The 15902-nt window shown below is 47.9% G+C and overlaps 1 protein-coding gene across 2 annotated transcripts; it reads right to left on the bottom strand.

The window, feature by feature from the left end:
- Positions 1-1275: 1275 nt before the first annotated feature.
- On the bottom strand, positions 1276-15505 carry CycB3 (cyclin B3). 2 transcript variants are annotated; one of them, XM_089545699.1, is made up of 9 exons: positions 15305-15505; positions 14793-14869; positions 7902-8167; positions 7278-7455; positions 5192-5503; positions 4303-4524; positions 3264-3394; positions 1612-1680; positions 1276-1531 (listed from the first exon to the last, which is right to left on the bottom strand). In XM_089545699.1, the coding sequence occupies exons 2-8, from the start codon at positions 14847-14849 to the stop codon at positions 1638-1640; spliced, it is 1209 nt and encodes a 402-aa protein (XP_089401825.1). In that variant the 5' UTR covers positions 14850-14869; positions 15305-15505; the 3' UTR covers positions 1276-1531; positions 1612-1637. The 2 variants fall into 2 exon arrangements, with proteins under 2 accessions (XP_089401825.1, XP_089401824.1); XM_089545698.1 differs by lacking the exon at positions 1612-1680 and having other exon boundaries at positions 15305-15504.
- Between the last annotated feature and the right edge of the window lie 397 nt (positions 15506-15902).

Genomic DNA, 15902 nt, shown 5'->3' with positions numbered 1-15902 from the left:
TTTGTCTTGACATCAAACTATGCAATAAGGACAAAGTTATCCTGCCTATCATAGAAGTTGAGTTGCAGGGTTTTGAATTTGCTACTTCACAAAGGGGAAGAAACGGATTTCAAAATACTAAACTCACCTTCTATAACCGGCAGGATGGCAATTTTACCCTTATTGCATAGCTTAATGTCTAGAGAAACCAATGGCATGCAGTCTAACAAGTTCCCTGCAGTAGAATTTTTTCACACCCTTGGCAAAACTTACCTATCATATTGCATAAGTGCACAAATATTTGTTGTACATAAAATTGAATTACATATTTGGAATCAGCACGCAAGAATGCACATTTCCTAAAGATTTCATTGTTGTGACTTCATTAAGGGGGGACACTGGTCTTAGACCTATTTTCCTTTTTTTTAGCCCAATCCTAATGAAACTGTACTATCTTGCTCAGTTTTTTTATACTGATTTCAACAATGCAATTATCTTTCTTATAAATTAGACGGTTCCCAAGATAATTTTAATTAGTCATTCATTATTACCTCGGTGCAAAAAAAAACTGCTAAATAAAAAATCATTTTTAATCCATGGCTGCATAGTATGGTGAGTAAAGAGTGCAATAATCAAAGCAGTTTTTTCATTTTACCCTCATTAGTAATATTACAGCACTTGGAATATCAGTGTTCAAGGTGTGAATGTAGTGCTTTGGTAAACTTTGCAAAATTATAAATTTTTGAAGTGTGATTGAACAAATCTGCTTCGATTATTGCACACACTGTGCCTTCAGCTTCCCTTAGCAAATAATACATCTCTATCTGTCCTAGATGTTGAGATATCGACATACTAAGATAGCCAGATGTCCAAAATTTTCATGCCATTAAATTAACAGCGCCTGCATAAATTCAGCCCACACGATGATATGAATTTAATATTATGGTCAAAATGATGATTTCTTAAAGGAAAAAAGCGGTACACTTGGAAAATGGTAGCTGTAAATTCCACAAATGTCATTGTTTGAAAATCGTTTTTTTGGCCATTTCTTGGTCTCAAAGACCAGTGTCCCCCCTTAATAAAATTTATTTGTAAGGCCCTCTTCCCCCCTTAAGTTTGCATTAACACAATAGACAAGGTTACGGTTACATCAAGGTGGTCCAAACATGAGAAGAAAAACTCATCGTTTGGAACAATCTGCATTATAAACTACTACTACTTTTAGCGGACAAACCTGCGAGCCACATGGCTTTCACTGTGAGGTTGACACAGCATAAATACCAAAGGAGACATGGATGACTGTACATATGGAGGTTTATTTAAAAATTTCAGGTTGGGAATGGGGTGGTTCTGGTATAAAAGCATAAAATCGACACGGCAACATGGTGACTATGTACAATGCCTTAGAGCACAATGAGCAATGTGTGTAGAGAGCTTGCACTGTCCCCCCCCACTGTCTTCCTCCGCACAACAGGGCAGCCGGAGGAAAGGTGGTGTACCTCAGCTGGTCTCCACCGGCAGCAGCGGGGTCAGCGCTACCTCAAAGAACACCCTGCACAGCACACAAGAACAGTCGTTAAAGAAAAGGAATGTAGTACCACGCTGAGCGATTGTGCCAAACTGTCTACTTGCTGTGAGAGGCACAGTGGCCTGGTTCATCACAGAGGTAGAGGTTGCCCAGAGGCTGTTCCCACGAACTCCCTGCAAGTATCAATAACGCAGCAACCACTGCCGCCTACTATGTTCCAAGTGGGGTGAAACTTTAAGGAAAGGTGTCGCGCCACATTAAAGAGCACAGCATGACAGCTTGCCTATCTTGCTTTGAGCGTACTGCATCAATGAACATGTACAAATCATTTTTGGGCTTGATTGCACCAACTACCTTTCGAGCACTTGCTCTGGGAGCGCCCCAAGTTTGTGGATCTGAAGGATCCATTGGGGTCAAGTTGCCAGCTTTGAGCAGTGGCCAAGTGCAGCAGAATCTGGCATGCTCCGCATGATGTGAAGTGCGGGGGCACTTCTTGATCGCTGGCTTCATAGCCACCTACAACCCTATCCCCTTACCCTAAGCCAACAAGAGAAACCTTGCTAACAAAAAACTATCATCATCATCACGGCTTGAGTAAGGCTCAACGGAAGTAAAGTATAGTCTTGCTCGGGCTACATATGAGCCAAAATTTCTTGCTACATACAATGCTGGCCTCGCAAGTTTTGAATGCATTTTAAAACCTGCAACAGCACATGGCGCTGCTTTAGTCACATGTGTTTTGTTGCTCAGTCAGGAGGAATACAACGCTGGAAAAGGAACTATTTGCATCACAGAAATTAAATGTTTGGGCTTCCAATGTGTGGTCACACGACAAGCACAGCGCTAGCACCTTCTCAGAAGAAGTGTCGGAATGCGTAGCGAACTTGACACACAAAGTCACAGGAAGATACTGTATGCCAGCATGTCAAATTGTTTACACTCAAACCTGGATATATTTGCCACGGAATAGAAGATGAAGCAGGCAGTGGCGGGAGTGCTCACGCTAGCCCCGCAGCCATTAAATTGCGGCATCACCATCAATCATGTCCTGTTTTCACCGCCTTGCCGTCACCACGGTGGTGATGCGCTTCTTGCACAGCAACGTGCTGCCCACCCAAGTGGTAGCAGTGCGCTGCTCGCTAGGCGTTGCTAGCTTTGCATTGAAGCAACAACAAGGAGCTAGGCACTGCCTGTCATAACATGTCCGATACAGTTACCAGTACACCATAACTAGGATATCTCTCATTAGAATTAAGACAGTTGGCAAGCCCAACTTTTTCAGCATCAAAGCACGCCAGGCGAGGGCCCCCGCTAGGCTTTATTTAGGTGGGCTTCACCACATGACAGTGACGTGGCAAGGAAAAGGAGTGCAACGAACCGATGGTCACCCTCTTCCAGCACCTGCGTACACCTTCATCCCACACTACACCTCATTATCATTCGCACAAAACCATCAGAAACCTAATTAAAGTTCTCACCTAAAGGCTTGTTAATTCTCACTGCGATTCCAGAGAATAAAAATGATCAGCATGAATGCTAAAAACACAAAGTGAAAGCAGCTTTAGCACTACGTAAAAGGCAGGGCCAGCCATAACAGCATGTTTTAAAAATGAATGACCTCAACCTCGCCAGCTATTGTGCAGGTCCATACCTACACTTCTCAAGTGTTTTTTACAGCGATCAGAGTGCCTTCCTTGCTCATGATCATGACGAATGCGTCTTTAACGTGCTCAACATGGTGCAATGGTCAACTCACGTGTGCGAGTATTTCGAGCGGATGGCCTCCAGGCTGCCCTTCTGCTGCTGGCCCAAAAAGTGGTTGAGGCGTCTCTGCAGCTGAGCCAGCTCCTTGGCGGTGTAGCCAGTGTAGTGCTCCAGCGTCGCATTCTGCAGTAATGGGAGACACAGGGGGGCAGTTGTGGAAGGAATCCCAAGTGGAAAGGAGAGCAACACACAACAACATTTGTCAAGCGCGTTCTTCATACACTCTGATAGTGATGTCAGACGGGCAAATTTAGCGTCACTTTCAGCAAGTGCACTCTCCCTTGTGAAGTGTCGGTTTGGCAACTCTGCCATATATGGGGAAAGGAATTGATGTCAATGACAAGTGGCAAACCTATCGTGCACTGAAGAAAACCTAACCCACATAGCATCCATGAATTTTCAACCGTGGTGACTTTTTGAGCACAAAAGGGCTATTATATACAAGATTTTTTTTTTTTTTCACAAAACTTCTCGCAACAGAAGGAAGTGAAATCTCAGTCACTGACCAAGTATTTCCTAAGACTACTGGCAGAGTGGGTCCTGACATCATAACCACATGACCTCGCATGGGTAATTCAAAGACCCACCCCACGACTACACAGTACAACAGTGATGCAATTCCTACATAAAATTCCTCATTTGTCCACAGGGTTGTGAAGTCATTGCATCACCATTACGCAATGCATTTGAAGATCCTCCTCAGCTTGCTTTGACTGCAGTTTTGTCTTTGCATTGCATCCGGGTAACGAGACTCGGGTGGCTAGTGTGTTCACAGCCTCCAAGTACAGATTCAGAGATTTTGTGGTTTGATTTGGGTATAACGTCACGAAGCGACTCAGCCTATGAGGGACACTGCAGTAGAGGGCTCCGTATCATTTAGACCACCTTGGGTTCTTTAATATGCACCGACATCACAGAGTACAAGAGATATGGTGGACAGAAGACGGCATCAGTGAGCACCTCAAGTACTTCGAAGTAATTCAAAGCTTCCAGGGTAAACAGTGCTTGAAACAGAGAGGCCAAGAACCCACCCAAGAGAGCCCCTTCATGAGCAGAGCCTGGAGAAGAGCAGCAGCAGCCATCTTGGACTCCCTCTGGTCCACCAGAGTGTAGTCGAGCAGGGACGTTTCAAGGACGTAGCGTGCCAACGTTAGCGTCTCAAGAGCCAGTTTTGCACAGCGCGCGTAACGCCGCAGGAACCGGTATGACAGTGGCATTCCGAGCTGAAAATCCAGCACTCGCAGCAAGTGACCCTGTTAAAAAACGGGATAGAGGGAGCCTTAAAGTTTTCACGACACTTACACATCGCCACATACAGCATGCAGCTCAAAATTCATCAAACAATTGAACTAGCAGCAAACTTTAGCTCTATAAGCTATGAAACAATCCAAGACTCCACTACAAAGGTACGATCCAGTTGAAAGGCTTTATAAGTGGTAGATGCAGTAAGAAAACATTTTAGCATTCTTTATCTGCATAGTTTAAATGTCAAGCGCTACTTGTGCACATGTACCACACGCACGTGCAATCAGTTGCTGGCCTACCGAAAGTCAGCTAAAGCATTTCACTAATTGTGCATCTGCGCCAAACATGTGCACAGCCGGTATAAGACAGTAGTACCAGACCAAATGCCACGTATTCCCATCGTTAACACCACAACACTAAAACTGATGCAACCAGCGGTGAATGGCAATGTCATGCATGCAACTAAGACTTTGTGGGCTCCTCGCAATGCATACAAAGGTAACATCTGGCCAAGGCAACCATGACCACATACTTTACGCACTTTGCACTAGTTAAGACTTGTCGAGACAAGAACAGTCACGTTACTATTTTCTGTCCACAAATAGTGTTGCACGGTCATGTTCCAAGATCACATTTAAATGTGATGACAATGGAAAGGATCAAGGCCAGCAGTACCTCCATGGCTATGAGCTCGTCATGGCTGTAGGCGTCGTCGCAGATGTAGAGGAAGTCTCTCACAGATGGCGGGCAGCGCTCGTCAAACTTGGCAGCCACAAACAGTGCAGTGGCCCCCAGTAGCTGCAGTTTGGCCTTGGAGCAGGACTGCAGGGACAGGTACCGGTCCACCGACTTGACAGCCAGATACAGGGTCTCATGGTTGAGCTCAAAATTCTCCTGCACCTCCACCATCCAATCGACAAGCACTGACCGCATGCCTACCGACAGCTCTTCCTGTCGCTCTAGGTACTTGGACACCAGGAACATTTCCTGCAAGTGAGACAGGACGAGAGACAAGCCTGCATATTTAATCGTCAAACACATCATAAAGCCTTGATATTTCAGCTCCAGTTTATTAGGAAATTCAAATAATTCAGACTGTCAACAAGGCCCCCAGCTAATGCCCATGTAAATCTGTGGTGTTAGAAGCTCATTAATTTGGATGATGAAGGGCTTGCACCGGTTAATTGAGACAGGTTCCCAAGGGGGGTGGGGCATGTCGAGATACAACAGGCAAGGCAACCAATTGTCCAGATGAACTAGTATAAGGACAAAAGCACGTTTGTTGACGACCACCTCATTTGACTATCGCGCAGTAACAGCATCCGAGTCCAAATTTAGCCTTCACAAGAGTGGTCTTGATCTAACTGCTAAGAACGAAGCTGTCAGTTTACGTTGCCCTAGAGACTCGTCCCAGATACTAAATTCCTCTTCAAGCCTGAACTATGTTGGGCAATCCTGCCCGTGCACCTCTGACGACGACTGGAGGGCCCTATTGCTAGGCTGAAAAACAGACTGGATGCAGTTTTGATTTCTGATCTTTGCCTCTGGCCCTCAGCAACCTGGATATAACAAACCTCCGTGTAGCAGATTCCTCAGAATTGAAGTTTTTCCGTTCCCAGACGCTGTCCCCATTGAAGCTTGTGCATTTGCAAGTAATGAAGGTGCTGAGGTGGTCAACCTTGATACAATGAACTCGCTACACTGCCTGTTTATTAGCTAGCGCTGCATTATTAAAATCTGGCCGAGCCACACAAAGTTTCAAGACAACAGAACATGAACCTCCTTGACAGGACCGTCTACAATCATTGCCAGCGATTGAAGTCGACACCACGCATTGTGCTGTAGTGCGATTGGTGTCCTCTCTCCATGGAAAACAGCAGTCTCCGCAGCTTTCGTTTCTGTACACCAATTGGCGCAATGCTAGTCTTTCTGTTTACAATTTCTCACTGTTGCAGTGCCAATCTCCAAAACTGCACACTTGTCGCTGTTTTGCAATGAAGTGCCCTCAAATGCGACGCTCCCATTTGTGAGGAGACCCTCACCATAGCAGTTTTACTTTGACACTGCCAAGAGTGCACATGCAGTAAAGTCTTTGATTGAACAGCAAAAAGTCTCCATGGCTGCACAGATTTCATAACAGTACATGACCACTGCCTAGTTTTCCACCACATAAATTGACTATGGTGCTAACAGTGTTTGGCAGTTTTCGTTTGGGGGTGCATTCAATAATTTGACCTTCAGATAGTTTGGGTTTTTCTTTTTTTCACTCCCTTGCTGATCAAATCGACATTTTACTGCAGCTGAAAGCACGAAATACTTTGCTGTAGCAGCTGAATTAGTACCATCAGATGGCACTCATAACGCTTAGCTCCGCTACATCAAAACTCATTTCTACCGCCTACTGCTACTGAATTCCAGAGTCTGCTTCCATGTGGCTCCATTACCATTCCTACTATATATGTAAGTGTGCGACAATCGGCTCCACTACTTCAGTGTTGCTTCAAACAATCAGGGGCCAGACAGTTTTTGAGCACTTTCTTCTTCAACGTAGACCTCTAAACTAAGGTCTGGCTCTGTTTTCTCAAGAAAATGCTTCTTATGCCTTCCACATTCATGTCGGCACGTTCTCATTCATCTCTTAAGTGGAGTAGGCACCTACTGAAGACTCAGAAGGTGCCAGCATTTCAACGAACACCACCAGCAACACAATTTCCCCAAACTTGCAACCATGAATGCACAACCTTTCGTCTTGTGCACCCACCTCGCGCTCCTTGTAGTAGTTGAAGATATCACTGGCATATGTCGGCTCTGCAAATGGGTCATCCCGTGACTCAAAGTCGAAGTCTACAACTCCTTCGGGCAGCACGGGGCACGGAGGCTCCTCTTGGCTTGAGGAGGGCAACAGTGAAGTCTGTGCCGCTGCTACAGATCTTGTTGCCCTGTGCACAGTACATTAGGCAGCTCAGCACTGCACAGAACATACACACATCAGCACAGAAGCCAAACGGCATAGCTCGTATTTATTACGCTAGAGTATGGTTCCTGCTTTCATGATATTCAGCAGGCAAGGTTCAGCCACCCGCGTATGCCGACAGCTGAAAGTCTGAAATATGTTAACCAGCGTTTTGCAAAGTGCATCTGTGCGTGCAAGCAGCATGCCAGTCAAGGATAATTAAACAGGAAAGTCTCTCTCTCTGCACAAGTTGAAAGTTCCCACTGTGATACACTCAAATCTCAATATGAACTTGAGTCGGACCCAAAATTTGTTATAATTCAAATGCAGAGTTTTAACTAACGGGAGCCTGGCCACTACCATTCCCAAGATCTGCACGGGTGCTTCACAGCCTAGCATCGCAAGTTTTCACTCCACAAGCTGCTGCCTCACTTTTCTGGCTGGGGCTTGGAGCTGGTGGCAGCTGTCCTGGGATCAGCCTTGTGAGCAGCAGTTGCAGCTGCAGTGGCGGCTTTTGCGTGCCGTGCCCGAAGCACAGTCTTCTTGGGGCCTGGCTTGAAGCCAGCCTTGCTGGCTTCTCCCGTCGCTGCCACTTGGTTGGTGGGATTTGAGATATCGCCCAGAACAGCTCGCTTCCGCGCTGGGGCCTTCTCTGGGGAGTTCTCTGCCATTCGTTTCTGGGATGCCATGGCTGCTCCCTACAAGCAAAGGAAACAAAGGGTCTTGACAAAGGACAAAGGGCCTTGATACTTTCCTACAGGTGCTGAAACTTCCGCACAACACTATGGCAGAGCACTGTATGCCACATGGAGTTACCTCGTCATGGTGCCATATCGATGATGGACAGAGCCTTCTATTAGAATACTGGCAACACTCAATACACACTTCACCTCAACGATCACTAACTACATCCTGTAGAACATGCAAAATTGCACCAAGAAAATGTAGAATCTGTGCATAAACTACACCATTTCTGTTTGAAGAGCAAACGATTAAGCTGCAGTGCCTAAGCATATACCACTCTGCGCTTGTTTCATTAATGGTGCTCCATCTATCTCCATGTGCAAAGATCCTTCCAAGGTAGAACAGAAACTTGATGCCACTAACAGATGCTCGCAACTTTTATTGATGGCAGGTTAAGTTACTACATGAAATGTTAGCCGAAGTGCCACACTTGGCAAAACTATCAAAGGACCATTCCCATGCTAAGCACAGGCTGCCCATACCTCAACTGCCTCAACTAAGGCGCTTCCAAGAACTGCCAATAAAAGCGTATTTAAGACCTGTTACTTGCACTTGTTCTGTGGCCGATTGGTCTAAGGCATGATTTTGGATTTGGATATGTGGCTTTCCCTTTGTATCGGGCGGTCCTTACGGAGAAACCTCCGAAAGTGTCCTAGATTATTTTGTAGTCTTCCTCGTCTTCATGGAGATTTCTCTCCACAATGCTAATCGAAGTTTGGTTGTTTCCACCGCACCAGCCACGGCATCTGTCCCTCCGATATCCGCTGTTTCAATGGCAGCCGAATTGCCATCCAGTGGCCGAAGCGGCGGGAAACCAAGGGCCTGCGCAAAAAGGGTTCCAACCGGATGTTGTGGCTGAAGCACTGGACAGGCCAGAACTACGTGTTTGGCAGTCTCTTCCCCTTGTTGGCACACCACACACGTCACGTCCGCTTCGGCTGTGTTTTGACCCCTGCATTTAGTCCACCAAAGCCTTGTCCGTACCACTCCAGCGCGCGCCTTGAAAAGCAGTGAACTTCCTACGGAGTTATCATAGAATTTCTCCTGCTTGACCTCTGTCTTCCGAGCGCAATACGTACTGAGGGCTGGCTTATTCTCCGCGGTCATCTTCCAACGCTGCGTCTCGGCTGCTGACACCCTCGCTCTCAGATGACCTCTGCTCGGCTTGTTCCCTTTAGGTCGCACAGAGCTGGGAGGGGGACCTCAAACTTGGTCGCTAAACCCCGGACTTTTCACCCATCTTGTGGACAGTCCCGAGTATAGAAGGTAGCGCTGGACCTGATTCACCCAGCGCTCTTGACCCAGAACCCATGACCGGATTTCAAAACCCAGCTTTGCCACTGCCTCTCGTGCCTCGAACGCGGACCACTCAATGTCACCCTGTACCGCTTCGTTGGGTGTCGATCGGTGGGCGCCCAGTGCTTGTCTGCACACCTCTCGTTGCCGTCGCTTTAAAAACTCTCGGGTAGCAGACGACAGACACAGCACCGCATTGCCAAAAGTGAGCCCAGGTACCATTACCGCCTTCCATAGGCCTCTAACCACCTCCATGCAGCTGAAAACCCACAACGCATGTGCCTTGAGTACGCGCTGGCCTCTCAGAGCCTTCTCATGTGCCCGTTTTTCATGGGCGACGAGGTAATCTCCGCCAGCGGTGAGCTGCATGCCAAGGTAGCGGTACGACGACACCGATGGGATCACCCTGTCCTGCAGTGTAAATGCTTGCCCAACGTCCCGTGTCTCGGGAGGTCCCCAGGTCATTACTGCGCTCTTGCGAGGGCTGAACCGGAGTCCCAGCTGTCTGGCTCGCAAGCTGCATACGTCTAGGAGCCTTTGGAGTTCCCCTCTTGAGTCCGCCACCAGCACTATATCGTCAGCTTACAGCAGGGCAGGGAGCTTTTGAGACTGGACCTCGCCTTCAACCATGTATGACAGGTCGAAACCTGCTCAGCACGTCCCCAGGTCACACTTCAGGTCACTCAGCATTAGCATGAATAGAAGCGGGGACAGAGGGCATCCCTGCTTCAAACCACGTTCTATAGCAATTTGTTCCGATTGAAGGTCCTGCCACTCCACCACCACCGATACCGCCGTGGGCAGGCCTCTCTCGACGAGTATCTGCCAAAGCCTGGCATGGTCCACTCCATCGTACGCCTTCTCTACATCGAGAAAAGCTGCCCATAGTGGTCTTCCTTGTGTCCCTGCAATTTCAATGCATTATGTGAGCACGAACAGACTGTCATCCAGTCGACGTCCTGTGCGAAAGCCGTTCTGCAGCTCACCCAAGATTGATGACCTTTCCGCCCAAGCTTGGATCCGACGACGCAGGACTTGGGCAAAAATCCTGTACAGTACAGGGGTCACCATGATTGGCCTGTAGGAAGCACAGTCACTTCGGTCGCCAGCTCCTTTGTACAAGAAAAACATTCGGCCTACTAGCCAACCCTTGGGTACGTGTCCTGAGTGGAGGACCTCACTGAGGGCCTATCACAGCGCTTCACCCTGTCTTGGCCCCATTTTCTTGAGGAGTATCGCAGGGAAGTCGTCCAAGCCTGCCGCTGTATTTCCCTGGATGCCAGCGATAATGCGTTTGAACTCCAGCTTCCCAATGGGTCCCAGCCATTCGCGCAAGTCTCCTTTGGGTCCAGTCTTGTGGTCTTCGCCACTTGTCTCATCCCCCTTCTCACGTTTGGTGAACTGTTGCACGACCCACTGTGTCATAACCGCCAGTCCCTCTGGCGCTGACAAGATTTTGTAGGTCTCGGTGTAACAACTGGGGTTGTGATGGTGCCCTACCATATGTTCTTAGAAAACGCCAGAATTTCCTTCGGGCATTCCAGCCACTTTTCCTTAAGTCCTCCAAGAAACCTCTGTCCGCCATTCGAATTTTCTGCTGGATCTGTTCGGCTGCAATCTGCTTCGTTTTCTTATATATATTTCCCATAAGCCATTGCAGGTCTGCTCTGGTTGTTCGGATTTAACTGCCCTTCTGTGGTTACGGCAGGCTTCCTTCCTCGCTGCGACGGCATTTTGAATTTCATCGTCCCACCACCTCTTAGGCGTATGCTTTTTTCTCTTCCTTCCTGCCCGTTTCTTCTTCCAAAGGGCAGCTCGTACTGCTTCCACCATTTCCTGACAGGTTTCTGCTGGAGTCTCTTCCAAATACTCCATCATTTGATCTATTTTCTTCTTCGATAGGAAACACTTCCTCTCCGAATCTTCCCCCATTTCCTTGACTAGACCACCAAACTCTACCAAAATTCGGTTGTGGTTGCTGCCCAATCTACACCCGCCCTCTTCGTCAATCGTCATCCTCGAGAGATACTCCGTCAATCACTTAGACGGTGGCTCAGTGGCTATGGTGCTCGGCTGCTGACCCGAAAGACGCGGGTTCGATCCCGGCCGCGGCGGCTAGAATTTCTTTGGAGGAGAAATTCTAGAGGCCCGTGTACTGTGCGATGTCAGTGCACGTTAAAGAACCCCCAGGTGGTCGAAATTTCCGGAGCCCTCCACTACGGCGTCTCTCATAGCCTTAGTCGCTTAGGGACGTTAAACCCCATAAACCAACCAACCAACCGTAACTGCATAGTCAATAGTTGATGACCAATTCCCTGATGTCCAGGTGGTCTGCTCTTCACACCTCTGCAAGTTCCCGACGACCAGGTCAAAGTCCTCGACCACACCTAACAGTCCCACCCATTCGTATCAGTGTACCCGTCTAGGTCACCAAGATGAGCATTGAAGTCTCCCAATAACAGCAAGTGGTAGTCTTGCTGGAGACAGCGGATGTCTTCTCTCAAACACGCCCAGGGGGTATCATTATGCGTTTTGGCAGCTGATCCTGTCCACATGTAGACCACAACTACCGCAACTTTCTTGGAGCCCAACCTGCCGGTTACCCACAGATGCTCTCTGCACTCGGGTCTCACTCTATCCCATCCTTGCTTTGGTGGAAACACGACTCCGATTCCGCCTCCTTTCCGCTCCCCATATGTCCTATTACATCCCTCCCAGCACAGTCCTGGGTTTCTCGGCGGTTCTTCGGCTTCTCGCAAATGAGTTTCCACCACCCCATACAACACGAAGTCTTCCGATTCAACTGTGTTATAAATCTCCTCCCATTTGCGCTGCGATCTCCCTCTTTGCATGTTGAGGAACGCCAGTCATGCAGTCCTTCTAGCAGGCCTTCTTCTGTGCGGTCGCCATGTGGCTCTCTGTTGCCCCTTTCTCACTGTGGCGAGCTTGACACTTTCCTCTAGCCCACCCCTTTCGTAGTGAACCATCCTTAAATCCGTCCACGGCCGCTGGTCGCCTTGAGCCTCTTCGTTGGTGTGTTCCCGCCATTTGTAGGAGCGTGTGACCTAGGGCCTTCATGAGGGGTGCAGTTGGGGGGAGGATTTGTTTTTGCCACTGCTGGCCCTCTCTGCGAAGGTGTAGGCCTAAAAAAGCCCTAAATCGGTTGCCCAGTCGGCGACCTAACTCCTCAGCGGCGTCAGCCGTGTACTGATTCCATTTGCGCACTGCTTTCAAGGCCCAGCTGGAGTTCACAAACTGTACTTGTGACCCCAGCTCCTTGCAGATGTCCTTCAGGTCCTTATTCCACTGGCACTTCAAGTCAGTAGGGTCTTCCGACTCTGGGAGGCTGTACAGAAGAAGTCTGTGCTCTGGCGCTTTCTGCAGCCAGGCCAGCAGCCTGGCTCGGAGTTCTTTGACTACAGTCTCAGGGGAACATTTCTGGGACAAGGTAGCATGTTTGCCAGCAATAAAAGCGTATTTAATCAACCTCATGACATATGTAAAATGTAATAAGCCTGCAGGCAAAGCACATACTGTTTTCACTCGCCACAAGAAACTCACTACCTTTTGATTGCGGATGTAGACGGCACAAACAGAAGCGCTAGCTATGACAGCGTTGCACTTATGTGCGAACCTAAGTATAGCTGGCCTCACTTCGCCATTTTATCACTGAATTCTTTTGCTCACATGTAAATTTTCCTAAAAGGTGTGTTATGTTCTATGCTCAATACAGTATCAGCTGAGAGTTCAGAGGCCGACTCAAGTTTTGCAATTGGTGAATGAAATGAGGTTAGGTAGAAAACAGCATGCATTAAATCCTGGCAGCATGCTCCCAGCAAAGGACTCAAACATCCACTTACAACTACACCAATTAAACTTAACTGTGTATGGAAAAAACTTCACTATCATAATACTGTTTCTTTTAATAAAGTTCATTTTACCTCGAAGCTTTGTAATTTTGTTTGTTCATGCTGAAAGCTGCCAGCACGCGGCTTTGTCATTCTGTGACGAGAGATGTGACCAGTTTTATCTTGAACAATCGCAACCACACACAACTGCTTCTACCGTGTTCGAGACCATTGTAGCTGCTTTCGGAGTTTCATCTCAAAGATTCTTAGCCAGCTTTAAACTGAGCACGGCCAGGGGCAGCAATGATTCTGTTAAACGTCCGCCGAGCACACGTGTTGCTATCACTGCCGCCAAGTAACTCATTTCCTTTTGCAGGTATAGGTCAGCCCAATAAAGAGTCTTTTAAAAGTAGCCTTCGCAGTCTTCCTGACTGCCGTCCCTACTGCATAACAGTTAGGTCCCCACAAACTGACAGTAAAACTAGCCGTTTTAGACACATGAAAAAATTTACATCTGCAACTGGCCCATGTGTTAAGCAACTTAGTTGATTGCCTGAAAGGAACCAATTGTTTGGCAAAAACTTTTCATTGGATGGCATCTCCTATTGGCAATACAAATACTGCTCTGAGCTGAAATGGTTAACTTTTAAAGAAATCAGCTCCCTTATAACTGCGCGAACCGTAAACTTTCTATCGAAATTTCTGAAGAGCCGCACACACACACACATATATGTTTTGGTCGTGGCCTTCAATATATAAAAACAAAAAGGAAGGCGGGGGGGGGGGGGGGGGCTGCCGCGGTGGCTGTCACTTTCTGCTGCTGGGCACAGGGTAGCGGGTTCGGTTCCTGACTAGATTTCGCGATTTTCAATGCACGCTCGTCCGTTAAGGAACTTGAGGTGGTCGAGATTAATCCTGAGCCCTGTGCTTTGGTATGCCTCAATTTAAACTGACAATGTCGGATAGTTTGGTAAAAATCCAAACCCAAAGTAAGATTGTTCAAGTAAGAAAGGCAGAGGGACGACTGCCGACGTGCGCAGCATTTCACTACCACAGCACGCTGCAGAACTTACTCCCAGGGACGCTCGCGAACGATGCCCGCAAAGCTTTTTTTAGGCACCTACGAGCGCAGCTGATCAGATATGGGCGTAAACATACGCCATCACTGCGAGTGCACAGATAAAAAGAAAAGGAGGGAGCAACTGCTGAGGAATAGAACGAGCATGCACAAACATATGCAGTCACCGCAGTGCGCCTCTAACAAGGCTACCTTCATTGCAGTTTCGTCAGCACAACCGCTTAGCCCTGCTACGCTTCCTTAACCACTCATTAAAACGATCGGTTGAGTGCCCCTGTCAGCTCGCCCACACGTCTATCCGCAGGGGCATTCAATACGGCGAACACATACGTGGCAAGGCTATCGCCACGTTCTCACCTGTTTGCGGCTGTTTTCTGCTAGCCCCTGAAGCTGTCTGGAATTCTTCGTCGCCATCGTTGCCTTGTGGGGGAGGGCTGTGGAACAAAAGACCACGGACGTTTAGATGCCTTGCCAACAACCAATTCAAAAATTGAGCATCCAGGTAGTTTGAGTTGCGAGGCAATGGGGCACCACAGGCTTCATATTCAGGCTAGTGCCGCGGACTCCAACCAGATGCCACCTATCTAGACCGCCCAGACTCCACGGAGCCATGGATTCAGTGCGGACCAGTACGAAGCCTCCTCTCGTAAGTGTGCGGTACGAGAACGAACGTATTAGGAAAAGAAAAAGAAGAAAGCGAGCGGGAAGCTTTTAAAACAGATACGCTCGTGCTTAAAATTCGCAAGCGGTAAGTTAGTCAAGATGAAATGCACCGAGGATGATAACGTGGCGGTAACGCGCCGCCGCGCCGGGCAACGGGTCGCTGCGCCGTAGAGCGCGGTTAATTTTGCGCAGCGAGCGAGACTCACAATCAAGCCGCTGTAGCCTGCAAGATGTGTGTGTTTTCAGGTCGCCACGGTGCAGCACAGAGGACGGCGACGATAAATCCAGATATTCTTCAGTGGCGGCCGCAACAAGTGCAACGTCGCACCGCTACAACCACCCTGGCTTGCAACCGACAAGGAGGGGCCGGCGTCCGTTTTGAAGTTACCACCATTGGCAGCCTTCGCGCGCGATAGACGAATCGCCGGCGCTATGTTCGTTGCGTAGGCCGACCAATCAGGTAGCCGAATCCAAAGGACCTGATCGATTGTCTATTTTTTCTGTTTGGTTTCGAATTAGTACTCGAAAATGCCTAAAATATAAGCTTCAGTGCAGTCATGAAATTTATTGCATAAGTTTACTGACGCATTTATGCATTTAGTATACATCAGCTGGGAATCATACGACCATACGTCCAGATTCCGAAGCCCTGCAGAGCTATAAAACTCTGCTTACCGCACGCAAGTCTGAATTTCATGTTTGAATTCAACTATGTTTGAATTTTAATAATATTGCAATTTTAACTAAGCGCAAATACAATGATTTGCTTTCAAAAAGTAGTATGACAAATAATTTTGCAATATA

Source organism: Amblyomma mixtum, chromosome 5 (assembly GCF_055824585.1).
Source record: "Amblyomma mixtum isolate Tamu chromosome 5, ASM5582458v1, whole genome shotgun sequence".
Classification (NCBI taxonomy): Eukaryota; Metazoa; Arthropoda; class Arachnida; order Ixodida; family Ixodidae; genus Amblyomma; species Amblyomma mixtum.
Note: the sequence above shows the minus strand (reverse complement) of the source record. Positions and strands in the feature narration are given on the sequence as shown.

What these genes read in the sequence shown, in the direction of transcription:
- CycB3 (XM_089545698.1), bottom strand. Translation starts at nt 14,849, where the DNA reads ATGGCGACGAAGAATTCCAGACAGCTTCAGGGGCTAGCAGAAAACAGC. An exon ending in CAGAAAACAGCCGCAAACAG is followed by an intron (nt 8,168 to 14,792) that starts GTGAGAACGTGG and finishes CTTTGCTTGTAG; the next exon opens with GGAGCAGCCATGGCATCCCA. An exon ending in CGCTCGAAATACTCGCACAC is followed by an intron (nt 1,532 to 3,263) that starts GTGAGTTGACCA and finishes TGTGCTGTGCAG; the next exon opens with GGTGTTCTTTGAGGTAGCGC.